Genomic DNA, 26,566 nt, shown 5'->3' with positions numbered 1-26,566 from the left:
GACCCACAGCAATCAAAAAAACTCGCCCCGCCCACCTCGCGAGACCGAGTTTAACAACAGTGTGAAAAACAAGTGGCTCATCATCTACATTACACCAAAACACGGACTGCTCCTTTAACTGCTCCGGTCTCCGCTTCCAATGACACGCGACACGGTGGGGGTGGCACGGCACCAAAGATCGTCTCTGTGAGAGGATGATCCTCTCTACCAGAAAAAAACCCCAAAACATTTATATTTTCACCAAGAAAACAACATGTAAGAGACAAAAAAAATGAAACACAAATATATTATTTAAAAAGAAAATGAGTCAAATACATAATTTACTGAGTAAAATGTGTAAAGTAATTATGAAAAATGTGATCCACTGAGTCAAAAACTAATATATTAGTATAAAACAAGAATGCACATGTGTGACTGTGTAATTTAAAGTAGCCAAAACCGAACCAATATTTCAAAATGTCCATATACAATAAATATACAGTTTATTGAGTAAAATGTGTCAAATGTTAATGTAAAATAGGACTACCCTGTTCAAAAGTCAGAGATGTGAGTTTAAACCTATGATTTAAACTGGCAATGTGAATAAACTGCTCAAAAGTCTAACAAATTGTTTTAAAACTACTATTTATTCAGTGAAACGTTAAAAGATGTCAAAGTCAAATAGGATACAACTGTTAAAAAGTGTAATATATTGATTTAAAACTATAATTTATTGAGTAAAAAGATTAAATTATCAATGTAAAATAGGATATGTTCAAAACATTTCGTTTAAAATGTTGATTTACTGAGTGAAAACATGTCTTTTCTAGTAAAAGTGATTTTTGAAGTGACGTTGAATAAAACCGTCGATTTTGTTCCACCTGTTCCACCTGTTCCACCTGCGATATAACGGGTCTGTAAACGCGGGTGGGAGTGAGACCTCTGTCCGTATCCCAGCTCCGTGGCGGGGACCCATCCGGGCCCACGGGGGCGCGCACGCAGGCCCTCACACGCGCACGCTCACACACCCGCCGCGCGGCCAGGCCACCGGCCAGCCTCTCTGCTCGGTCTCCCCCACTTCTCTCCTTCTCCTGCGTTTTCCGTTCACACTTTACGACAAACTTTCCCCCTCCTGAACCGACGCGGGACAAGCGACGCAAAAGAACCGGATTAACGCCAGTGAATGTCCCGCTGTCTGCCCGTCTGTCTGCCGCCGGTCCCGCCGTGATTCACCGCCCTGCCAGCGCAACGAGCAGCGGGCCTTAACTTTCCGTCACCTCCCTTCACACTTTCACTCCCTCCGCCGCCGCCGCCGCCGCCGCAAGTCACCGGGCAGCGACGTCAGTCCCGGGGAAAAGTTAGGACAGAGCCGCCGCTGTCGCCGCTTCACCGGAGGAGTCGAGACGAGTGAGTGTGGAAACTTTTTTCACCGTGTGTGTGTGCGGGGAACTCAGCAGCGCCCCCCCCACCCAGTTATCTGACCGTCTGTGTCCCGGTACCGACAGGCCCAGACCGGGATCGGAAGTGACACCAGAACCGGTACCGGCCTGACCCGGCCTATGTGATCTTTCGGTTGTTGTTCTCGTGTGAACGGGGAGATGGGGACGGTGTGAACGGGTCAGCGCGTGGCCTTCACGAGATTCGGTTTCCTCCGGTAGAGGTAAGACCCCTGTTACGAACTGTAACGAAACTTCACGTAGAACGTCAGCACGATGGATTAATAGAATCGAGTCATTTTTGGTGGAAACCCACTTCTTGATAGTGGGAGAGGTTTATTTTGCAGATTTTCTTCCACCGCACAACTTAGCTGTTAGCTGAGTGACATTTGTTTACGTTACATAAAAACGTAATTGTGATATTTTCAAATATTTTAAAATTGTTTGTGTTAGCATTCCAAAATTTATTGCAAAACTTGAAAGTGCAAATCAGAACATGACGATTGGAACGTTTATCGTCAACTTTGTCTCCGTCCACACTGATTTGTCGCAGTTTTGAAAGTTATCGTCACAGTGTGATTTTAATCGGACACACTTCCACAATCCACAAGTTTTCATATTAAGTGTATTTGTCCACACTAAATCATGATCTGTACTTTTCAAAATAAAAGTCTGTTTTTGCTATTCCACACTAAAACACAACCCTGTAGTCTTTCAAAATAAAAGGCCTAACTTTCTGTTTGTCCACATGAAGAACAAACCTGCACTTTTCAAAAATAAAAGCCTCAGTATCTGTTAGTCCACATGAACAACAAACTCGAAGTTTTCAAAATAAAGGGCCTCAGTTTCTGTTCGTCCACACCAAAACCTTAAACTTACTCAAATAAATGTCACACCAGCAGCATTTTCTCCATTTTCAGAGACTCTCAAGGACGTGTGGACGCTCGTTGTAACCATGACAACAGTGATGAGTTATCAGTGTGATATAGGTTAAATCCAAATTGATTTTTCTTTCAATAGTGAACTTCTAATCGTTAAAGGAGCTAAAACTGTGTGGGCACCAGGAGTTTTTTTTTTTTTTTTTAATCGGAGTAAACGGTTGCGATATTTGTTTGACGCGGCGTCAGTGGAGCAAACCTTTGGCCCGTGAACGTCGGGTGACTTTTACGCGAACAATGTGACTCGGACGGACTTTCACTGGCAGCTTTGTCAGTCGGCCGCGCTAAAGTTAGCCTGTGTGGCTAATGCAGCTCTCAGCAGGCATCCCAGCAATGTGTGTGTGTGTGTGTGTGTGTGTATTATTAGCTCCATGTTGTTTGCTGATGTTATTAGGCAACATAAGATAAAAAGAGAGTCCCACTCATCTGCTTCATCATGACACGTGTGTGTGTGTGTGTGTCATACATCGTCTCTCACTTCCACCTGTTAGCGCTCATGCTAGTGCTCCTCAATAGAATCGTGAGCTAGCGTCCAGCTGCAGCATTTAGCATGTAATTTTCACATGAGTGAAACATGTCTTCCTTCAAAACGAAGGATTTCAAACAGCAAATTCACAAAATAAGACATTTGAACTTAGTGATGAAGGCAGCAGTGGATCAACGACTCGTGTGTGTGATGTTAAAGTCACTGATCTTCTCTATGGGCTTTGGTGTGGGAGAGTGAGTGGTTTACAAACTTCAGTTTCCTGTTGGAAGAGTCTGTCGAACAGTGAGATAAAGACGTGAAACATGTTCTAAACAAACATAGACTTTGCGTCCAGGTTGATGTCAGCTGATCACATGTGATTAAACCAGGTTTAGAAATCACTGACTGCTGCTGATTAGGTCTTAAACTCGCCACCACGGTGAAGACTGCCCGTTATCTGTTGATTAAAAAACGAGTATCAAATCTAAAATAAAGTCACCTTTGACCTTTTTAAATTGTAAACGTTTCCACACGTCGACTGTGATATCGCAAGGATTTATTCATCGTAAAGTTTTGTTTACGTTTTTAACGTTAAACCGTGAGGAAAGTTAAACAACGAGCTTCTTCTGACTTTTTAAGTGTCAGAAATGTTAAGTGAAATTCGGCTGAATCAAATTTTAAAACGTAATTGAATTCTAATAAAGTTAACTTTCTGTTGTATTATTTAAGTAAAAAAAAAATGAAAGTTGTTATATTCAAGTTGAATGTGTGTTTTATCTAATTTAAAACAAATTCTGTGATATCAAAATAAAGTTCTCATGGTCATATTAGTGAGGTCGGCCTTTCTTGCGGTCAGTGAAGGCAGCGCGAGGTCACGTGACCAGGACGTAGTGACATTTTTTCGTCTGTCGGCTCAAGTCAAACATCGCAGAGCAAAGTTGTTCTTTACGCAGAGGGCGTCATTCATTCAGAGCAGCTGACTATCTTTAGATGTGTGTGTGTGTGTGTGTGTGTGTGTGTGTGTGTGTGTGTGTGTGTACATTACCATAGGAAGGGCTCAGTGTGTGTGTGTGTGGTATGAGGACCTTTCATTATCACATTCCTGCAGAGGCCAACACATGGGAACTGACTCTGTCTGTGTCTCTGAGGGAGTTTGTTCACATCACTGATCACATGACGTTCATGACCGATCAATTATCCACACAATAGATGACACAAGCTAAAATAAAAAAAAATAAAAAAGACTACGTCAGCTTAAGTCTACGATATCTTTAAGAACACGTTCACGTCTTTATCTCCAACAGGAAACTGATGTTTGTGAACCACTCACTCTCCCACACCAAAGTCCAGAGAGAAAATCAGTGATTTAATCTCACGATGGACACAGGAGCTGCTGGTCTACTGCTGCCTCGTGTGGTCACTTTGTGTCACTGACGTAAATCTGAACAATGGATTTCAAACGCCGAAGTCACTAAATTTACACATTTGAACTTAGTGATGGAGGCAGCAGTGGATCAACAACTCCTGTGAACGTCTGTGTGCTGTGATGTTAAAATCACTGATTTTCTCTATGGGCTTTGGTGTGAGAGAGTGAGGGGTTTACAAACTTCACTTTCCTGTTGGAAAAGTCTGTTTAACAGTGAGATAAAGATGTGAACGTGTTCTCAAGACATCGTAGACTTAAATCGATGTAGATTTTGTTGGGTGGGCCTTTTGTTAAGTGGCTGAAATCATTCAGTAAACCACTCACCCTGTCTCACACCAAACCCCATAGAGAAAATCAGTGATTTTAACACCACAGCACACAGGATTGGTTGATCCACTCCTGCCTCCGTCACCAAGTTCAAATGTCTAATTTTATGACTTCGGCATTTAAGATTCTTTGTTCAGATTGATCTCAGTGACACAAAGTGACCACACGAGGCAGCAGTGGATCAGCAGCTCCTGTGTCCCCGCTGGCTAAAATCACTGATTTTCTCTATGGGGTTTGGTGTGGGAGAGTGAGTGGTTTACAAACTTCAGTTTCCTGTTGTAAAAGTCTGTCTAACAGTGACATAAAGACGTGAAACTTGTTCTTAAGATGCCGTTGACTTAGTTTGATGTACATGTTATGAGGTTAAGTCACGCCCGCAGGTGTAAACATTGTTTGTCTTAAGTTGTCAACATGACATTTAAAGCAGAATGTCAAACACATGGTGTTTGTTCACGACGATGAACCTGTCCACTGTCTCTCTCTCGTTGAAATATTCTCTCCTTTTTTCTCGCGGCGGTCAAACGTCTTTACGTTGTGTTGTGTCAGCAGACGCTCGACTTTCCCTCCGTCTCCACATTCTTCTCTGTGGTTGTGTAATTGTTGGCTCAGTGCAGCGTCTGTCTGCGTTAGCTCGCTGGTCAGCAGCTGCTTTTAGCTCCGTGTGTGTGTGTGTGTGTTTGTTTACATGTCTCAATTAGGTTGCGTGAGGACAAATATTCTGTCCAAACCCTTTTGTTGTGAGGACATTTTTAGCGCATCCTCACACAAGGTGTTTTTGAGGATTCAGACGAATAACACGTTGGTTTTGTGTTGTGCTTTAGGAGTTTTTGAAGAATTATGGTTTGAATTTTTCTTTGACAGAAAACAAGAAAATCAGGTGCAACCAAATGGACAATTATTATTGCTTCAGAGTTTAGGAGAAGATTCATCAACATTATTTAGAACAATAATCGTCAGATTAAACAATTGTCCATTCCAATTCAATCCAACTTTATTTGTAACTTGTAACTGCCACAGTGGACCGAGAACGCTGTAAAGAACGACTTAAAATGGGCTAAAGGCTGTCCAAACTAACAAACAAGTAAAAATGACTCGAAAATTCTGCAGCTAAATTTTGATCGTGCCTGCTTCTTGCTGCCGATTTGGATGGATTGAACCTTTAAAACGTGAAGAATGTAGACAAAGTGCTATTTTTGTGGAATCAACCTTTAAAACTGACTCAGACTGGCACAGCACCCCCCGCGACCCTCTGGTGAAGGGTAAAGTGGTAGATGATGACTGATGATGATGATGATGATGGTGTCCATCAATTATAATCTGTAAGCAACAATCAGTGAGTTATAACTCAGACAATTAAGAATCATATTTTTAAAGGATATCGGCTAAATATGCATGTGGTCTAAAATTAAACAATGCCAATATGTGTATGTATGTGTGTATATATATATATATATGTGTGTGTGTGTGTGTGTGTATATATGTATGTATATATATATGTGTATATGTACACACTGTAGTATAGTTGGTATATATAAATATGAAAACAATCTTCAATTTCACCGAATCTTAATGCACTGCACCTTTAACAGAGACTATTTTACATTGTGTGTGTGTGTGTGTGTATGTAAGTGCAGCTTAACAACAAGCCAGGCTTGTTCAACCAGACCCTATGAACACATGAATACTCCTGTGAATATGTGTGTGTGTAGTTGTGTCTTTGTGAGGACATTTTGTCTTGTCCTCACAACTTTAAAGGAGCTTTTTTTCCAGGGCTAAGTCCTGGTTTTAGGGTTAGGCTCAGAATTGGGCTAAATGTTAAGGTGAGGCACTTGGTTGTGATGGTTAAGGTAAGGGGTTCAACTCCTGCTGTGTCCTCACAAAGATATGAAAGCAAGTGTGTGTGTGTTTGATGGTAGATGCCTTTGATGTGATGTCAGCGTTTCTGCCCGTGGTCTCTGGTATGCAGACACCTAGACACACACACACACACAAAGATTATAGCACAATCCAGTATCTATATCTACCATCTTGTCTCTCTTTGTTTTTATATGTGTGTGTGTGTGTGTGAGACTGTGTTGACTCAGAGCAAACACACACACACACACTCTTACTTTACTTTGTGTGTGTGTTTTTGTGCAGTTGGAGCTTAAACATAACATTTTTTATTAAAGGTCCAATATGTAATACTCGAACGCCACCAGTCGGGCTGTCAGAACATGGAGGGGGCGGGGTTAAAAGTCAAAGAAACTTGATTTAATTGGCACACCACGCGCTATAAATTCAAACCTTGTGAACGTGTAGAAAGTCGTAGTTTCTATTTACGCAAACTCCCAGTTCCCGACTTCCAACGGCTTCTCAACCGTGATCGCAAACATATCCGAGGCTAGCCGTCGTTCACGATACCAGTCGATGGCAAACATCGTAGCAACATGTTTACGGATAAAAAAAATTCCGACTGTTTGTCAGATTTACAGTGAAATGAACACAATTGATTTGAACGATAAAAGTATCAGTGTTACGTTAAAAATCTGGGGTCAGGGGGCATTTGAGATCTGAAGTTCTGAAGTTCTGACTACAAAGGAAACGCATCACTGATCTGATTCTCCATCTTTTTTCTCTACAGTCTTTTTCTTTTCTTTGTTCCTCTTCCCTTTTTCTTTACGAGCTTTTTCCCGCTTCTTTTTCTAACTGCAGCTTTTTCCTCCTCTTTTCTTTCCCTCTCCTTTTTCCCCTCCATTTCTTTATTTACTGTAAACATTTCATTTTCTTTCTTTCTTTCTTTCTTTCTCTTTACATTCCTGTCCTGTTATGTTTTCTCGTCGCCGTGGTAACCACGGCTGCCTCACTTTTTACCTCCGCCTCTTCTTCTGCTCTTGTCATCTCTCCGTTCTTCTTTTCCTTGTCCTTGTTTTTGTGCGTTCTTTGTCTTCTCTCTCTCCTTGTCTCTCTCTCTCCCTCTCTCCCTCTCTCTTTGTCTGTGTCAGTCAATGACGAACGCCCCTGCCCCAGGCCCTTTATAAACACACAGTTAAACACTAGATTCTTGTTCTCATGGGAAACACTGTCAGGTACTGTAACTGTGTGGGTGTGTGTATGTGTAAAACGGCAAGTGTGTGTTCTTGTTCTTGTGCTTCATGAGAACCGAGTTCATCCAACACTCAAAGAGGACAAAATTTTTTATTTACTTTTTTTTTCAGCAAATTGTAATTTAACATCGATGCTGTTCGCAATGAGCATAAGTGATCGCAGTTGTCACTACGCGTTGATTTGTTGTGCTCGATGTATGAAGTGTGACCACTTCCTGTTAGGGGCGGGAATCGCAATGGATGCCACGATGTGATGTTATCGCGACATTTGAATCACGATACGATTGCTGCAATGTCACAATATACGGAGGATTTGCGAAATACCGCCAAAAAATGGTCTCAGAAGTGATTTAATATCGCCACGCTTTTTCACTGTACCAATTGTGAAACTACAAAAATGATGTATGTTTATATTTGTATGTATGCTGTTAAAATATGTATGTATGTATTTGTAAACATCACAACGAAAACAAAAAGAAAGTAAAAATATGTATTATATTTTGAAAGGGTTACTCCTCAGTCAAAAAAAGCTAGATATTAAACATAATAAATATATACATTTATTTTAATAATCGTACGTTATATCATTATTTTGATGTTTTCCCTAACCCAACTCTCTGATTGGCTGTCCTCAGGTGGAGTGGGCGGAGCTGAATCATGGCGGGTGCGTCGGTGAAGGTGGCGGTGCGAGTCCGTCCGTTCAACTCCCGCGAGACGGGACGCAACGCCAAGTGTGTGATCCAGATGCAGGGAAACACCACGTGTAAGACACACACACACACACGTTTGTTTGTCCACACATGTGAGGACCGTCGATGTTGTCATTGTTACCTGGGTCTGGTGTAAAATATATTTAATATATTTCCAAAAAAGTACTTAAACACTGATTTTTTAGCATTCTTTTTAGTAGAAAATATAACGTTATGGTTGTTGTTTTTTTAAAGGTCCACTCGTCGAATTTAGGTCAAATTATTTTTGTTTTGAAAAGTTGTTTTTTTAAAAGTGAACAACCACATGATTATATGAATTAATGTTTTTGGTGAGCATTTTGGACCACCATGTTTTTACAGTAGCCCGTAATGGACAAACTAAGTATATTTTCAGTTGTTATGATATTGGGTCATCTGTCAATTATTTTCTCGATTAATATGATTAGTAGTTTGGTCTCAAATGTCTCGTCTTTGTCCACAAACACAAAATGATTCAGTTCGAATGATTTATTTGTTCTATGGAGCAAAGAAACCAGGAAATACGCACATTTCACTGATCAGGAAAGAATCAGTAACATGTTGATTTTCTTTAATAAAACTGACGATGGTTCAAAATATCTGAAATCTGTTAGAAAAAGAACGAAAAAACTTTATTTTCACCTAAAACGTTCCTCATCATTTCATTATCTGACATTTGACTTTATAACATTGATCGAGTACTTGTTTTGTCCATAAAATGTCAGAAAATTGAGATGACAATGTGCTCAACTTGATTTGTTTTTGTCCACAAACTAAAATAAAAAAAAATCAGTTTTGTTTATTCCTTTGTTCTATGGAGCAAAGGAACCAGGAAAGATTCACATTTAGGATCACAGAAACTGGTTTAAAACATTAATAAACACTCTAAAGTCATATTTTTTCCAAATAGTTGTCGATTGCAATTATTGTATTACAGTTCGTAATACATGATTAAAAAATACTGCTTTAACACTCAACTTAATGTAAATGTCTTCAGCCGTTTCTCCTGTGCAGTCATGTGACCTCTGAACCTGCTGCTATTGACACCCTCAAACACACTGCATTTATTAATAGACTCGCAGCAGCACGACTGTGTCTGAGCTGAACGCACCAGCATCCACTCAGTCCAGTATTTTTTACGCTCTACTCGTAGATACGCTGCCGCAGAAGCAGACTAACGTGTTCACATGACTTTAAGAAAAAAACTGAATTATCGCCTTTGTCCGACTAAAATCGGACTTTTCGTGTTTGATGTTCATCTCACGTTGATTCTCTGATTTTCAGGCATTTCAAACCCCAAACTGGGCAAAGATGGAGCCAAGAATTTTACCTTTGACTATTCCTACTGGTCACACACAACGGTGATCATACACACATACGTGATTTATTCAGCAGAAAAAAGCAGGATGAGAAATGACCAGAGTTGTGTGTGTTTGTGTTCAGACTGATGACCCCGGCTTCGCGTCTCAGCGACAGGTCTACAAAGACATCGGGGAGGAGATGCTGCTGCACGCCTTCGAAGGTGAAAAAAAAAAAACCTGAGTGAAAACCAGCAGGATCCAGAGATACAGGCTCGACGATGTTCTCGCAACAAGAGAAACATCCACTCCTTTAAAGTGTTTGTTTGTTTCCCCTCAGGTTACAATGTGTGTATTTTTGCGTATGGACAGACCGGTGCAGGGAAGAGTTACACCATGATGGGGAAACAAGAACCGGGGCAGGAAGGCATCATTCCACAGGTAACACACACTCTATAAACACTTCTTTTCTTCCTCACTCTCCCACACCAAAGTCAGTGATTTTTTAGCTTGCGGGGGACACAGGAGCTGCTGGTCTACTGCTGCCTCGTGTGGTCACTTTGTGTCACTGAGGTCAATCGGAACAGAGCATTTTAAATGCCGAAGTCATAAAATGAGACATTTGAACTTAGTGACGGAGGCAGCAGTGGATCAACCACTCCTGTGTGCTGTGGTGTTAAAATCACTGATTTTCTCTATGGGGTTTGGTGTGAGACAGGGTGAGTGGTTTACTGAATGATTTCAGCCACTTAACACAAGACCCACCCAACAGAACCTACATCAATTTAAGTCTACGATGTCTTGAGAACACGTTCACATCTTTATCTCACTGTGAGACAGACTTTTCCAACAGGAAACTGAAGTTTGTAAACCCCTCACTCTCCCACACCAAACCCCATAGATAAAATCAGTGATTTTAACATCACAGCACACAGGAGTTGTTGATCCACTTCGTCCTTCATAATTCAAGTTCAAGTGCTATTTTTTGTCAATTCTGTGTTTGAATTCCATTGTTCAGATTTTTCTCAGTGACACAAAGTGACCACACGAGGCAGCAGTAGACCAGCAGCTCCTGTGTCCCCGTGAGTCTGATGCTGAGTCATAAGGCCACCTTTAACATGTCTCTTGTCTCTGTGTCCAGTTGTGTGAGGACCTGTTTCAGAGGACCGGAGAAAACTCTGACCCCGACCTGAACTACTCTGTGGAGGTAAACTCACTCCGATCCAGACCAGATTCACTCAGGTGAGCGCTGATTGGCTGAATTGTCTCTCGTCGTCCTCCAGGTGTCCTACATGGAGATCTACTGTGAGCGGGTCAGGGACCTGCTCAACCCAAAGTCTCAAGGGACTCTGAGGGTTCGAGAGCATCCCATCCTGGGGCCGTATGTGGAGGACCTTTCCAAACTGGCTGTGACCGGATTCACAGACATCCGGGACCTGATGGACGCCGGCAACAAAGCTCGGTTAGTCTTTGAATTTGAGTAATTTTAAGTGTTTACCAACGAGACAGGTGGATGTTTACGCTGCGGCCCTGAAACTGCTGGAAAAGCATTCTGGGGAATGTAGGAAATCCCAAATATCAAATTAGATTTTTTGGAATTTGGTTGATTCCAGGACGGTCGCGGCCACAAACATGAACGAGACATCGTCCAGGTCGCATGCCGTCTTCACCATCGTCTTCACCCAAAAACGGCGGGACCAGATGACCGGCCTGGACACAGAGAAGGTGTGTGTTCTCGTTTTCAGTCCTCGTGAGGACCGTGTGTACGAACCCACCTTATGAGGACTTTTTAAAAACAGGGACTTTAAAAGATAAAACTGTTATAAAAAAAACAACTTCTCTTCAGGTCAGTAAGATCAGTCTGGTGGACCTGGCAGGAAGTGAGCGAGCCGACTCCTCGGGGGCAAAGGGCACCAGGCTCAAGGTCAGAGGTCGTTCCACATTGCCCTGGTGCGCGTTTAACGTGTTTTTACTTCTTAATGAAATCGACTTTTACCTGCGTACAGGAAGGAGCGAACATCAACAAATCTCTGACCACGCTGGGGAAAGTGATATCAGCTTTGGCAGAAATGGTCGGTCGACGCACGCTTTTGTTTAAATTCTTCATTAAAAATGTAGACAATTGTCCTGAAATGTCCCCGTTTGTCGTCTCTCCTCTGCAGCAGAGTAGTAAGAAGAGAAAAAGTGACTTTATCCCCTACAGAGACTCTGTACTTACCTGGCTACTGAAGGAAAACCTGGGTAAGTGGAAGTGGAATTCACACCCGCAGCTTTTTTTGATTCATCTCATTTGTTTTGTGGTCCATAAAATGTTGAAAAATGTAAATGTAACGTAAAATAATAATGATGTTGTTTTGTCCACAAACTATACTATAGTTGTTACTAGTTAACAGGAAGTAAGCGGTCACTAACGTTAGTGTTGTGGACGTGTTTGATCAGGAGGAAACTCTCGTACGGCCATGATCGCCGCTCTCAGTCCTGCTGACATCAACTATGAAGAAACACTGAGCACTCTCAGGTCAGACACTCTGTCAGGCTTTGTTGTCATGCCGTGACCTGTTTGTGTGTGTTAATCTAATCTAATCTAATCTAATCTGTGTGTCACGCTCCAGGTATGCTGACCGTGCCAAACAGATCCGCTGTAACGCTGTCATCAATGAAGACCCCAACGCCAAACTGATCAGAGAGTTGAAGGACGAAGTGGAACATCTGAGGAACCTGCTCTTCTCACAGGGTCTGCAGGAGCTGCTGGATAATGCTGGTATGTATTATATATATATATATATATGTGTGTGTGTGTGTGTGTGTGTGTATATATATATATACATATATATGTATGTATATATGTCTGTATATATGTATATGTACATACGTGTGTATATGTATACACACACTATAATGGACTTTAGTGGTATACACACACGTAGTAGTAGTTTATTGATAAATACACATTGAAATTAATACATTAAACTTGATGTTGTGAACACATGAAACGATGTGACGGAAACATTTAGACTGTGTGTGTGTGTGTGCGTTTATTAAAACATGTATGTGTGGCATGTGTTGAATGCACAGTCGGGTATTTACAGACAGCAGCTGTGTGTGTGTGTGTGTGTGTGTGTGTGTGTGTGTTACATACTGTTCTTTACATAACCAGGATGACAAACATTCCTGCTCATTAAAAACACAAACCTCTCTCTTTTTCCTCTTTTAAAGTCAACAACAACAATGGCCCTGGCGGCATTGTGGGTGTGGCTTCCTCTCCTCTGCAGCTGGCTCTCACAGCCAATGGGATTACAGAGAACAATGGCCCCGCCCCTTCAGGTGACTCTTGTGTTTTGTTGGTACTGACATTGACATTTTCATTTTTGACACACTTAACGTTGGTTGAAACGAACATTTTTATAAAATAAGGGTAATATGTTAAAGTAGTGCAAAATGGCTCATTAGTGCCCCCAAAGGTGAAACCCGGTAGGACAAAGCCGAATCTAAGTTGCACCGAATTCCCCGAAACTTGGTGGGAATGTGTCACAGCCCGAGACAAACAAAAAAGTCTATTGGGACCATGGCCTCAACTCAACAGGAAGTCAGTCATTTTGAATTTGGCGTCCCTGTTGGCGTTTTGCACGTTTGGTAAAAAGCAACTGTGGGCTAAAGCTACAAGAGTAACTCAAATATCCTCGAGAAAATGTTCATCGAGACAATATTCTTTTTTCCTCAGCAGATGTGGGGGAGTCGACATCCTCGGAGGACACACCTGCCGACCCCGACCCCGATCACCCGATCGAGAACGGGGAGGAGGCTGTCGGCGAGGAAACCATCAGCAAAGAGGAAGCAGCCGAGCGACTGCTGGTAAGTCTGACATTACCCCCATCTGTTAGCGGACTACTTCCTGTTACCGCTGACGTATTAACATGAAAACGTGTATTTTATTTTGAAATAATTACTCAAATTAAAAGATGACATGAAAACGTGTATTTTATTTTGAAATAATTACAAACCCAAATTAAAAGATGACATAAAAACGTGTATTTTATTTTGAAATAATTACATACTCAAATTAAAAGATGACATAAAAACGTGTATTTTATTTTGTAAGAATAACTACTAAAATTAGTGCGTCTGTGTAGGAGACGGAGAAGATCATCGCTGAACTCAACGAAACGTGGGAAGAGAAACTCAGAAAGACTGAATCTATTCGCCTGGAGAGGTGATCAATTAAAGCTGATCAGCAGATCAATAACTTCCAACAAACAACAACTCGTCTCAAAGTCTCTCTCTCTCTCTCTCTCTCTCTCTCTCTCTCTCTCTCCCAGAGAGTCCCTGCTGGCAGAAATGGGCGTGTCCATTTCATCCAAAGAAGACGGAGGAACGCTGGGCGTCTTCTCTCCTAAAGGAGTGAGTTTACGTTTTATCTCTGGGTTTTTGATGAGTCATGACTTCACGATGCGTTCAGTTTACCACACAATGTTACCGAAGCACACAAATTGATGTCAATTTTATATATCTTTTAACCCAAAATGTTATTATTATTAAAAAATATTAAAAATAAAGTAGTAAATGTCATAAAATAACTCAAAACATGTGAGGAAGGACATGTTTTTGGGGGGAATTTTAAAGCAATAAGATTCTTAATCACTTTAATCTTCAATATGTGTGTGTGTGTGTGTGCAGACACCTCATCTGGTCAACTTGAATGAAGACCCTCTGATGTCAGAGTGTCTACTGTACTACATAAAAGAAGGTGTCACCAGGTAAATGTTGCTCATCATCATGTATAAGCAGAGGTCAGGGGTCACACGCACACATCTTGGTTAACAATAATGTGTGTGTGTGTGTGTGTGTGTGTGTGTGTTCCAGGGTTGGACAGCAGGACGTGGACATTAAACTGTCTGGACAATTTATAAAAGAGATTCACTGTGTTTTTGTCAGTGAGATCAATGATCAGGGAGAAGGTGAGACATGTCTGTCTGTCTGTCTCTGTGTGTCTTTGTTTTTCAAAATAAAATGCTTGTAATATTTCAACTAATGTCCAAATAATGTGTGTGTCAGGCGAGGTGAGTTTAGTTCCATGTGATCGCCCTCTGGTGGTCAAAGTTGTGCAAGTGCAGCTCTGCTGAAGGTGTGTGTGTGTTTGTGTGTTCACTCAGTGTGTGACTCTCTTTCTTTTATCTCTTCCTGTAAAAGCTTCCAGGAAATCTTGTCAGGTATTGTTTAATAAGTCACTGGTTACCATGGTAACGTCCACTTCACAATCATGCCCGTGTTTCCTGCCCCGCCCCCCACACACTCTGTATGTGTGTTTGTGTTTGACTGTTGTGTCTTTATTGGCCTGTTTTTGTTTTTGTTTTGTTTGAATTGAACTTTATTGAACACTTCCTGTCGCCGCAGTGGACGTCATCCTGGAGCCGTTGGTCGGAGCGGAGACGTACGTCAACGGGAAGCAGATCACCGACTCCACCATCCTGAAACAAGGTAACGAGGAGCCACGTGAGCACAAACGCTCAAACGCTGAAGTCTGCGGCTGATTTAACGCGACTGTGTCCGACGCCAGGTCACCGCATCGTCATGGGGAAGAACCACGTGTTCCGCTTCAACCACCCGGAGCAGGCGAGGCTGGAGAGGGAGCGCAGTGTCACGGCGGAGCAGCAGGGGGAGCCGGAGGACTGGAACTACGCTCAGAAGGAGCTGCTGGAGAAGCAAGGGATCGACATCAAGCTGGAGATGGAGAAAAGGTAAACACCCGCTCACTCTCCCGCACCAAACCCCAGAGAGAATTCATCTGAATGATGGGTTTTAAATGCCGAAGTGACCAAAGAAGACATTTGAACTCAGTGATGGAGGCAGCAGTGGATCAACAGCTCCTGTGTGCTGTGATGTTAAAATCACTGATTTTCTCTATGGGGTTTGGTGCAGGAGAGTGAGTGCTTTACAAACTTCAGTTTCCTGTTGGAAAAGTCTGTCTAACAGTGAGATAAAGACGTAAAGATGTTCTCATTTACTATTACTGACGTGTGTGTGTCACAGACTACAGGACATGGAGACTCAGTACCGTAAAGAGAAGGAGGAGGCTGATCTGCTGCTGGAGCAACACAGACTGGTGAGTTTCTGTTTGTGTGGAATTAAAGCAGGTAGTTAATCTGGTAGTAGTTAAACCTCTCTCTGTGTGTGTGTGTGTGTGTGTGTGTGTGTGTTCAGTACGCAGACAGCGACAGCGGTGACGACTCAGACAAACGCTCGTGTGAAGAGAGCTGGAGACTGATTTCCTCCCTCAGAGAGAAACTGCCTGCCAACAAGGTACACACACACACACCTCGAATTCACCGCCATCCCCCGGTGTTGGCGTTGAACACAAACGTCACCGTGACACTGAGGGAAACTTAAAAACGTGAATATTCTGAATGGACTTCTGCAGCCTCTGAGCAGGTTTAAGAAGTGGGTTCAAGAAGCGGGTTCTGTTATCTGTCTCTGTGTCTCCAGGTCCAGACCATAGTGAAGCGCTGTGGTCTGCCCAGCAGTGGCAAGAGGAGGGAGCCGCTCAGAGTTTATCAGATTCCTCAGAGGAGGAGGATCAGCAAAGACCCCAAACGTGTCACCATGGACGACCTCCGCATGCAAGCTGTCAAAGAGATCTGCTACGAGGTAGGTGTGTGTGTGTGTGTGTGTGTGTGTGTGTACTGAGAGGTCACTAAAAACATGGCTGCCAGCAGAAACACAAAGTCTTCAATATCTCAAAAATATTTTTCCCATTTAATCTCACTGTCTCACACCAAATCCCATACAGAAAACCAGTGATTTTAACGTCACAGCACACAGGAGTTGTTGATCCACTGCTGCCTCCATCACTAACTTCAAATGTCTTATTTTGTCACTTCGGCATTTGAAAATCTTCATTTACATTAACATCAGTGACACAAAGTGACCACACGAGGCAGCAGTAGACCAGCAGCTCCTGTGTCCCCTCAAGCTTAAATCACTGATTTTCTCTATGGGGTTTGGTGTGGGAGAGTGAGTGGTTTACAAACTTCAGTCTCCTGTTGTAAAAGTCTGTGTAACAGTGAGATAAAGACGTGAACGTGTTCTAAAGACACCATAGGCTTAAACTGATGTCGGTTTTATTAAGTACAAAAAGCTTAATTAACAGGAAACTGAGGTTTGTAAAGCACTCACTGTCTCACACCAAACCCCATAGAGAAAACCAGTGATTTTAACATCACAGCACACAGGAGTTGTGGATCCACTGCTGCCTCCATCACTAGGTTCAAAAGTCTTATTTTGTCACTTCGGCTTTTGAAATTTTTCATTTGGACTTACTGTAGTGACTTAAAGTGACCACAGGAGGCAGCGGTAGACCAGCAGCTCCTGCGTCAAATGCCAGCTAAAATCACTGATTTTCTCTATGGACTCTGGTGTGGGAGAGTGAGTAACAGCTCAGGTGTCAGCACCTCATACAACAACTGAACGAACACTTTAACAAGGTTAGCGTAGCATAAAAACAAAGGGAGAAACCGCTAGCCTCATCCTGTCAAAGTTGACACAGACAATTCCTCTCAATCACCTCCAGGTGGCGCTGGGAGATTTCCGTCACTCGCGGCAGGAGATCGAGGCGCTGTCCATCGTCAAGATGAAGGAGCTGTGTCGCATGTACGTCAAGAAGGACGCCAGCGAGCGCGAGAGCTGGCAGGCGGTTGCCCAGGACGTCTGCGACACGGTGGGCATCGGAGAGGAGAGGAGCCCCCCCGCGGAGGAGGGAGGGGGAGGAGGAGGAGGAGGAGAGACGGGGGAGGGAGCACCGAAGGGAAAAGTGTACGACCTGAAGGCTCACATCGACAAACTGACTGACATCCTGGAGGTGAGTCGCGTGTTTGAAAGTCCCGCCCTGTTTTGTGTGAATGCGTTAATTACTGCTGTTGAACAGGAGGGGGCGGCGCAGCGCCGAGGTTCACGTGTGTTTGTCTCTGACGCCCCCAGGAGGTGAAGCTGCAGAACAACATGAAGGACGAGGAGATCAAAGCTCTGAGGGACAGGATGATCAAGATGGAGAGCATCATACCTGTGCAGGTACGTCCACGCCCTCGCGTCCCCACACCGCCGCACGCCACTCTCTGTCCAACGCGCTCACTGTTTGTTTGTTTTTTCTCTGGTTTACAGGACGACGAGGTGAACAGCGAAGAAGGCGGGTCTCCTCCTCCTCAGAGGGACGGCGGGGGGGACGGAGACTGCGAGGGTGAAGTGGTCCCGGACGGCAGAGTGAAGCGGCTGATGAACGAGGACCCGGCGTTCAGGAGAGGACGCCTCCGGTGGCTGAAGCAGGAACAGCAGCGGATCCTGAACCTGCAGCAGCAGAACATCACCAAGAAGCTGCGGGGACAGAACCAGACCCCGGGTCAGTGGGCGGAGTCATACTTTGACCTGGTTCTCCCTGCCTCTAACTGCATGATGTGTATTTAATGTGTCTGTGTCGCCCCCTACAGGTCAGAACCTGCCCGTTGTTCCTGTGCACCTACCAGGGACCGGGCGCTTCATCCCTCCACAGGAGCGCAAGCTCAAATTCCCCTTCAAGAGTAACCCCGCCCACCGGTTGTCATGGGGACCAGCCAGCGCCGCTCTGGAGGCTCTGGGTCTCGGGGAGGGGGGAGGAGTCGAGGGTGGAGAGCAGAGGGAGGAGGGCGGAGGAGAAGGTAAAGGCTCCCCCTCGCCTCCACCTCCTCAGAGTCATCAGTCTCCTGCTCTTTTGCCCCTCCCCTTTCAGGCCCCACCCCCTCGCATGCGCTCCCCCAGCCCTCATCGTGCCTGGCAACAGCGTAACCAAGGAAACTTCCACTACCAGCACCAGGGCAACAACCAAAACCAACAGCACCGCTACCGCCGCAACTCTCTGGACAGCTCCGCCCACAACTTCAGTCACTACGACAACGGCCAGCAGCACGGTGGGGGCGGGGGTGGTGGTCACCAGGGGCGACCGCGACAGAGGAGGGGTGTGTCGCCCGGGCCGGGTGGGGAGCGAGGGGGAGGAGACGGAGGCTTCCATTATAACCAACACCCACCCCAGCAGTATCACCACCCCCACCCCTACTACAACCCCCACAATGCACCATTCCAGCCAGGGCCGCACCCCAACTACCACAGCCTGCCACGGCCCGGGGCTCCGCCCCCTCCCGCTGACATGCTGCTCTTGGCGGGGCCGCCGCTGCCGCCAGGTGGGTGGGGCTTCACGACCCCACCCAGGATGAGACGGCAGTTCAGCGCGCCAGACCTGAAGAACAAGGAGACGCCAATCTGACCTCTGAACTCTTGATACGGTGGTTTTCTGATGTGGCTGCGGGACAGAGGGGGGAGGGGCCCTGATGCTGTAGTGACGTGTGTGTGTGTGTGTTGTCATCACACACACACACACCCTGTATCTTCAATCCTGCTGTGTGTGTGTGTGTGTGTATGCGTGCGTGTGTGTGTGTGTGTGTGCCTTCCTCCTAGCTTTTATGTTAGCGTGGGTTACCTGTTGCCATGACAACACTTTATTTTGCCGAGCTTTTAATTCAAGATGGAAGTTTATCATATAATGAGTTGTTTTTTTAAAAATTGATCAGTCATTGATACCAAGTGTCGGATGTGTGTTAGCCGTGGAGGCTAGTTTGTGTTAGTGTTTTTTTGAAGGATGAAGTGGGCGTGGCATGGTGCGTGTTTGTACTTTATATGAACGTCAGCTTTTAGGTCCTCTGTTTCAGCCGCCGTTAGCCTCGAGAGGCTAACTATTCTGGTTTAGCCTGACAGGTCTGTGTTAGCTTGGGCTAGCTACTTAGCTTGAGCAGGGAGAAAAATTGGTTGCTGTTTATTAGGTGTTTATTTTTTTTAGGCATAGTAGGTGACGTGCTGAAGTGTAAGAATAATCTGTAGCTTAGTTTAGCCTAGCTTATCTTAGTTTAGCTAAGGCAGCATTCAGGTTACATGGGGAGTCACTTTGACCATGAACTCATTAGTTTTACTTGCGTCATTTTAAGTCGTGTTTGTACAGTAACGGAGAAGAATTTGGATGATCCCAAGTTGCACCACCAGGGGGAGCTAGCTAAAGTGCGATTTAATAAAAAGCAAATGCAGTGTTTTGCACGCAAGTTTCACCGACTGACTCCACCCGGGCCTTTGATTCTGGGTGTGAGTCGTGGTTTTAAAGGAATATTCTGAAAACAGGAGACTGTCGAGATCACGCGTGGTTTGCACCTGGCGACACCAATCCTGCGTTAGCGCACGTTGTCCTCGCGATTACCTCAAAAGTGAATCCCACAAAAAAAACGCGCACTTTACGTCCTTCGCCTCTGTCGCTGTAAACGCTCGTGTGACTTGACGTTAAGTATTCGACGTTAACACGACTTTTAGACGCCTCTTTGTTCAGTGTGAAGAGGAGAGTATTTATTTGAACACTAATAAACATTAAAAAATCCCATGTGACCTGAACGCTGCGCCGCGGAGAGCTGCAAACCAAAGAAAAGCCGCTGTGCGGCGCCTCCTGCTGGAGCGCCGACAGACGCACTGCTGTACAGACGGAGCGTGATGAAGGAAGAGGCGGAGCTGTGGTTGTAAATGTGTTGAAGCGCCGTGTCGTGTGTGTATATTTGAAGTCTTGTTTTCATGAAGATGAATCTACTTTTTAACGGTGAGTTCACCGTCTCGGGCAATCGTGGCGGGGAAGACGCAGCAAGTGATACCCGACATCAGTGGAGATGTACTAATCATGGTGGGTCGTAGTTTACGTAGGGATGTGTGAGCAAGGGACTCTGGGAAATGTAGTCAGAGAGCGGTGGGGCGGATGAGAGAATGAAGAGAAGCCTGAGAAACACGAGAAGAGACTTTGTTTTGTTTTAAATGACGAGAGACACGAGGACCTGACACTACTTTAGATATGATTTGTCCAAAAGCGGAAGGGACGGTGGCGAGAAGCCGCTGCCTTCATGAGACGCTGGGAAGATGGGAAATGTGGCGTGGGCAGCACCCATAAACCGCTCGCTCTGCCACACCAAACCCCACAGAGAAAACTGCTGGGTTTAACGTCTCAGCACGCAGGAGTCGTCGCTCCACTGCTGCGTCCGTCGTTGAGCTCGTACGTGTTATTTTGTCACTTCAGATTTACCTCAACGTCATAAACTCACCACACGAGGCAGCAGTTGACCAGCGGCTCCTGTGACCACCCCGCAAGCTTAAATCACTGATTTTCTCTATGGGGTTTGGTGTGGGAAAACGAGTGGTTTCACTAATTTCGGTTTCTTGCTGGAAAACTGACGTAAAGACGCGATAAAACGTGATCTTAAGAGAAACATCGCAAACTTAAACTTCTTTAACGTTCCCAAAACAACGATGTGTTTGCTGTTGGGAGGAGCTGGGAGTTTGTGGCACTGCACTGCCTGAAACCCCGCCCCCTCCCCCCCAGAAACAGAGCAAGGCATTGTGGGAAATGTCAAAAGGAGGGGGAATCAGAACCAACCACTGGGAGCGCTCTCTCCCTGACAGTCGGGGGGGGGGGGGAGTCGCCATGGTGATGACGATGACGACAAAAACAGCCGATTGGCCGGCGAGACGTGACATCAGCAGATTAGTTTGGTGCGTTTGTCTCGACCAATCGCGGGACAATCGCATTAATCTGCCGCCACCGCAGGGCATGATGGGAAATGATGTTTTCCCCGTTTTTTTTCTTTTCTGTTTTTCAGTTTCCAACTCTGGGCTCTGATTGGCTTTTTTATTTTTTAATTATTATAATCTTTTTCTCTTTTTTTTTTCTGAATATTTTAACCCCGCCTACTTGTTTGACTTTACTTTATGATGTCATCGCATCATCATCACTTCTATTAATATAATTATGATAAAGTTATAAGCGTCGTTAATGTCGGTTCTTGTGGATGCTGCTAAAGGGAGCTCGGTCGCCCTCATGCACGTGTGTGTGTGTGTGTGTGTGTGTGTTTATTTAGAGTCATAATCTAATGTTTGTTTTTCTTTATGAAACTGATTTTAGTTGATTTTCTTCTTAACATCTGTTACTGGAGGAGGAGGGGCCTGAGGAGTGGGGGGGCAGGGTTATGGAGCTGTTGCCATGGTAATTTGTGCCGATATCCGTTTAACTTTGTTTACGACTGATTTACCGTGAAACGTTTACGACAAACCTGCGGAAATTCTGCGTTCTGACCACAAATGGAACGTAACATTAATTTAAAACATTCTCGTCGTCTCCTCTCTCTGAATAGCCCCGCCCACTCCCTCTGTGACATCACGGCATGGACCGTGGAACGTGTGATGACATCATCACGGCCAAGCCCCTCCTCCTATTGGCTGAGATGTTTTTCTGTCTGTTTATTTTTGTTGGTTTTCTTGTATCAGGAACCAATCTCAGGCTCTACCTGCAAAAAACGTGACGGCAATAAAAGTGTCCACAAACACGACTCACTTCCTGTTTTTCACCGAGTCCCCGCCCCCACATTGGCCACTACAACCAGTTAGCTGTCATGTTAGCCACACCACCTAGTTAGCAGCTGCTACAACCCAGAAAAGCAGAAGCAAAATCATGAGGCACATCCAGCTAGTAGCTGCTACATTAACTTCAATGATGACAAACTAGCAGCTGCAACATTAGCAACCATAACCAATTAGCAGTAGCTACAATAGGTAATGTTGCTAAATTAACTACCTCAGTTAGCAGTTGTTTTTGTTAATAAAAGTCAACTCCGTCAGAGTCCAGTGCCACTTCCTGCTCCAGCAGCTGTCAATCAAACCTCACTCAGCACATTCTCTTACACACACACACACACACACAGCGTCAGTGTGAGGAACATTTCACACAATGTGGCTCTTCGTCCTCGTCCTCGTCCTCCTGTCCCCCGTTACCACAGTTACTGCTGTGACCGGCTGCCACAGTGACCGGGACAAGGACGACCGCCCGAGGCAGAACTGCACGGCGGCCGGTTTCAGCAGCCTCCCGGCGGGAATCGAACGCTCAACCAAGGTAAGTGACGGCAATGATCCTTGTTTCTGAATCGTATCTATCACAGATAATTGACAGGGAGACATCAAAGATCCGACTTTTTCTTCATTAGTAACATTTTTCCATCAACATCGCTGTAACATAAAGACATTCCCGAACACACTGTCACATTTGACCAAAATGCCAAAAACAAACTTGCTGTCGGAAGATAAGCGTGATGGGAGGAAACCACAAACTCCCTGCATTTAGACTGATTACAGTTTGACTGGAAACTTTTTCTTCCCTGTTTCTAGGTCCTGCTGTTTCCCAGAAACCTGTTCACCAGCCTGTCCTGGTCCTCCTTCCAGGTCTTTGAGGCGATCTATGAGATCGACCTCACGGACAACAAGGTCTCCTTCCGAACAATAATATTGTTGAAGTTGGTCGATTATTGTTCCAGAATCAAAAGGTTCATGTTTGTTGTGGGTGTGTCCAGGTTCCAGAGGTGACCCCCAGGGTTTCTCCAACCCTGCCCACCCTTAGCGTCCTCCGACTGGGGTGGAACCTTCTGAAGTCTCTCCCCGCCGGCTCCTTCTCCGTGTGTCCTGCTCTGACCGAACTCTACCTGGACAACAACAATATCGAGTCCCTGAGCGACCACACCTTCTCCGGACTCAGCAAACTGGAGGTGTTAGCATGTTAGCATGTAGCATCAGTGCGTTAGCACACTGTAATACTAACTGTTGTGATTGTACCAACAAGAGGGAGGGTTTGAAGATTGCATTTTCAAAGAAAACTTTGAAGGTTTCTTCATAAAGATTTAGCTAGCATTATGTGTTACATCCATGCTAACTGGCCAGCTAGCCCCACAGCTGGAGCACTTGTAAGGAACCTTTGACCCCCTAATTGCAGGCTAGGTCCGCCTAGTTAGTTGCTAGTATCTGCCAGCCATTAGCTTGTGCTTTTTTTCTGGTAGCTATCCTATAGCTAGCTTTTGAGTCAATCAACGAATCATGTTGCCATCACTTAACCTGTCGTGGCCCTGGAACCTGGCTACAATATATTGTCAAAGCTGATATGGAAGTTAGGGTTTAAAACGATTGCAGTTAAAAGAAAACTTTGAAGGTTTCTTCATAAAGATTTAGCTAGCATTCTGTGTTACATCAATGCTAACTAGCCAGCTAGCCCCACATTTTCTGCCAGCCATTAGTGTGAATGTTGTTCTTTCGTTTTTTTAAAGATAGCTAGCCGATTTCAATCAATCAGCGAATCATGTTGCGATCTCTTAACCTGCTAGCTGCAAATATATCGTCATAGCTTACAAGGAAGTTAGGGTTTAAAACGTGCTAATTTGCAGCTAACTTCTAGTTCGTTTTTAAATGAAAATGAAACATTAAGTAGTTGCTAGGAAGCTAGCCTCCAGCTAACTTTTCTACCATGTGTATGCACACCACATCCCTCTCACAGGTAACACTTGTTATCGCATGCTTTCACCTTTCAGATCCTGGAGCTGTCGTCTAATCGAATCAAATTGCTTCCAGAACTCATGCTCCACCCCCTTCCTGCCATAGAAACTCTCTTCCTGGAGTCCAACAAGGTGAGAGAACAAACACCAAAAGCTAATAAATAGTCATTCACTCTCTTGCCTGAAGGGGGCGGAGGCGGTCCATTCATTTCACTGTCTCTTTAATTTCAGATCAGAGTGATGCCAGACAATTGGTTCGTAAAAAAGGAGGAGGTGCCATATCTCTACCTGTCGATCAATCCCTGGGCCTGTTCCTGTTCCCTCGGTTACTTCCACCAATATCTCGGGGATCACGAACTCAACTTCTACGTTCGCGATGGACCAAACATCAGGAGCGACGCGGAGAGCGTGGTGAGAGTGAAGCTATTTCTCACGTAGCATCAGTCACAGGATTAGTGTTGACGGATCACCATTGTGGGATTGTTTGTGGAACGCAACCAGCAAATGATCGCCTGTGGCTAACGCTAGAGCTAACTACAATTATCTACACCACTGGTCGTCCACACATCACTACACAAGACTTTTTTTTACTCAAGATCAAATATTTCAACTCAAGTGAGGAAAGTAAACTATGACAGTGAGAATTGCGCAAGGGGGCCACCAGTTATCGTCTCGGAGTGTTCTTGGGTGCCCATATCAGGAATTGTGTTGCTTATTGGTACTGGTGTTTTACTTTTAACAATCACCGAGGTTATTAAGTTCTTGTACCACTAATAAGATGTGATAGAGATGTCTTTCACTTCCTCCTCACGCTCGTAGGAGGATAATTCCACAACGGCACATTTTTTTATTCCAGTTTCACGTAAAAGATTACATTTTTGATAAAGGTAAAGTTTTGTATTGAGGTTTGTACAATGAGATTTTCCTCGTTACTTTAAACGCATATCGGTTCCGAATATCGGTTAACTAGTAATAATCAGGATCGTTATCAGCCCAGAAATGCTACGTTAGGACTAACCTTAATTTAACCCTTGGTGCGTGTATATAATCCAAGAAAATGTCATTTTGTCTTGTTTTTTTTTTTTTAAATGGTTGCTTTGTTTTTGCAGGTGTGCGACTCTCCACCACTTCTTAAGGATAATTCGTTAGTGACTCTGGAAGAATCTGACCTGTGTCCAGAGGAAGGGACACTTCCTACTACTCCCCCCACTACTCCTCCTACTACTACTACTACACCTCCGACTACTATTCCGACTACTCCCCCTCTCCCTCCTACTATTCCTACTACTACACCTCTGACTACTATTCCTACTACTACACCTGTGACTACTATTCCTACTACTACACCTCTGACTACTATTCCTACTACTACACCTCCGACTACTCCCCCTACTACTACTCTTCCTACTGCTCCTGCGTCTACATTTGTATCCTCCGTGGACCACACAGTCTTCACATGGTCCTGGTACGAAACCTTCACCAGGTTCTTTGAATGGTCAGGACATTCGGAGGACGAGCGCAGGATCGATGGGTCAAACGTCTTGCACACTTCCACATCTCATCCCACATGGAGTTCTGCCGCCATGTCAACCACCGCCTCCCGAAAACCCGCAACAACCACGCCGGCTCTGTCGACCGTACCATCGACAACTCCCATGACTCCCGGCAACACCTCACGCAGGATCCCCGAACCTGCTCGAGTTAGCTCAGTCGGCGCTGTCGCGTTGTACTGCTGTTGGCTTTTTGCGGCGTGCGTTCTGCTGTGCGCGGCGTCAGCGGCGTGTGCGTTAGCAACTGTGGCTAGGTTGCTGTTCTGGTACCGGAGAGCGTACAAGCCTTTGAGTTTGGCGCTGGCGAGAAGGCGGAGAGACGGCAGGGGAGTGAGGCTGTCAACGTTCAAAAACGGGGGAGAAAAGAAGGTGTCAGGAGGAGGGGGAGGAGGAGTGGCGGCGCTGTATCGCTCTGTCCTGTTGGTCCACAGAGAAGGAGAAACTACAGAGAGGGAGGACGGAGTGAGAGAAGGTGAGGGGGGAGGAGGGACGGTTAAGGTGGAGCCAACAGAGGAGGTGAGGAGGGGGGAGAGGGGGGTGTATAGGAACACCCTGCACCGCCTGGTCAGCAAGGAGGAGGCGATAACCGGATGGAGAGATGTGACGGAGGAGCAAGACTGTGTCTCTGCAGGAGATGGAGGGAGGAGCAGAGGAGATGTGTCCAGGAAGCGCTACAGCGTGATTCTGAGGGAGGAGAGGGGGGAGGCAGAAGGAGGGAGGGGGGAGGTGGAATGGGTGGTTGGTGGGTGGGAAGTGAAAGGAGGAGGAGACGGTGCAAGAGAGGAGGAGCAAAGGAGCAGCTGGGGGGAGTGGCTAACGCAGTACTTACCAAGCATGCCGTGGGGGGTGACCACGCCCCCTGAGGGGGAGGCGGCTCAGTGATGTCACCTTCGACCTTCTTCGTGGGTGAAATTTTGTAAAAAGTGC

At 45.0% G+C, this 26,566-nt stretch overlaps 2 protein-coding genes across 2 annotated transcripts; both read left to right on the top strand.

Annotated features, from left to right (window-relative positions):
- Positions 1-984: 984 nt before the first annotated feature.
- On the top strand, positions 985-22,106 carry LOC131456302 (kinesin-like protein KIF1C). Its single transcript, XM_058624540.1, has 29 exons — positions 985-1,386; positions 1,485-1,639; positions 8,294-8,421; positions 9,671-9,747; positions 9,830-9,908; positions 10,025-10,125; positions 10,826-10,891; positions 10,968-11,146; positions 11,298-11,409; positions 11,531-11,608; positions 11,691-11,756; positions 11,847-11,925; positions 12,124-12,202; positions 12,297-12,445; positions 12,901-13,008; positions 13,409-13,536; positions 13,815-13,894; positions 14,001-14,082; positions 14,359-14,438; positions 14,545-14,639; positions 15,076-15,159; positions 15,239-15,419; positions 15,712-15,784; positions 15,883-15,981; positions 16,165-16,326; positions 17,249-17,536; positions 17,656-17,745; positions 17,836-18,070; positions 18,159-22,106. Exons 3-29 carry the CDS (start codon positions 8,316-8,318, stop codon positions 18,965-18,967), a joined length of 3,765 nt encoding a protein of 1,254 aa, XP_058480523.1. The 5' UTR covers positions 985-1,386; positions 1,485-1,639; positions 8,294-8,315; the 3' UTR covers positions 18,968-22,106.
- A 398-nt stretch (positions 22,107-22,504) lies between these two features.
- On the top strand, positions 22,505-26,521 carry LOC131456455 (platelet glycoprotein Ib alpha chain). Its single transcript, XM_058624801.1, has 6 exons — positions 22,505-22,666; positions 22,939-23,034; positions 23,121-23,312; positions 24,126-24,221; positions 24,321-24,500; positions 25,199-26,521. The coding sequence occupies exons 1-6, from the start codon at positions 22,505-22,507 to the stop codon at positions 26,519-26,521; spliced, it is 2,049 nt and encodes a 682-aa protein (XP_058480784.1).
- Positions 26,522-26,566: the final 45 nt, after the last annotated feature.

Source organism: Solea solea, chromosome 3 (genome assembly GCF_958295425.1).
Source record: "Solea solea chromosome 3, fSolSol10.1, whole genome shotgun sequence".
NCBI classification, from domain to species: Eukaryota; Metazoa; Chordata; class Actinopteri; order Pleuronectiformes; family Soleidae; genus Solea; species Solea solea.
The sequence above is the reverse complement of the archived record's forward strand: the minus strand, read 5'-3'. Positions and strand labels throughout refer to the sequence as shown.

What these genes read in the sequence shown, in the direction of transcription:
- LOC131456302 (XM_058624540.1), top strand. Translation starts at nt 8,316, where the DNA reads ATGGCGGGTGCGTCGGTGAAGGTGGCGGTGCGAGTCCGTCCGTTCAAC. An exon ending in GCTACTGAAGGAAAACCTGG is followed by an intron (nt 11,926 to 12,123) that starts GTAAGTGGAAGT and finishes GTGTTTGATCAG; the next exon opens with GAGGAAACTCTCGTACGGCC. An exon ending in GGGACAGAACCAGACCCCGG is followed by an intron (nt 18,071 to 18,158) that starts GTCAGTGGGCGG and finishes CGCCCCCTACAG; the next exon opens with GTCAGAACCTGCCCGTTGTT.
- LOC131456455 (XM_058624801.1), top strand. Translation starts at nt 22,505, where the DNA reads ATGTGGCTCTTCGTCCTCGTCCTCGTCCTCCTGTCCCCCGTTACCACA. An exon ending in TCGACCTCACGGACAACAAG is followed by an intron (nt 23,035 to 23,120) that starts GTCTCCTTCCGA and finishes GGGTGTGTCCAG; the next exon opens with GTTCCAGAGGTGACCCCCAG. An exon ending in GGAGCGACGCGGAGAGCGTG is followed by an intron (nt 24,501 to 25,198) that starts GTGAGAGTGAAG and finishes TTGTTTTTGCAG; the next exon opens with GTGTGCGACTCTCCACCACT.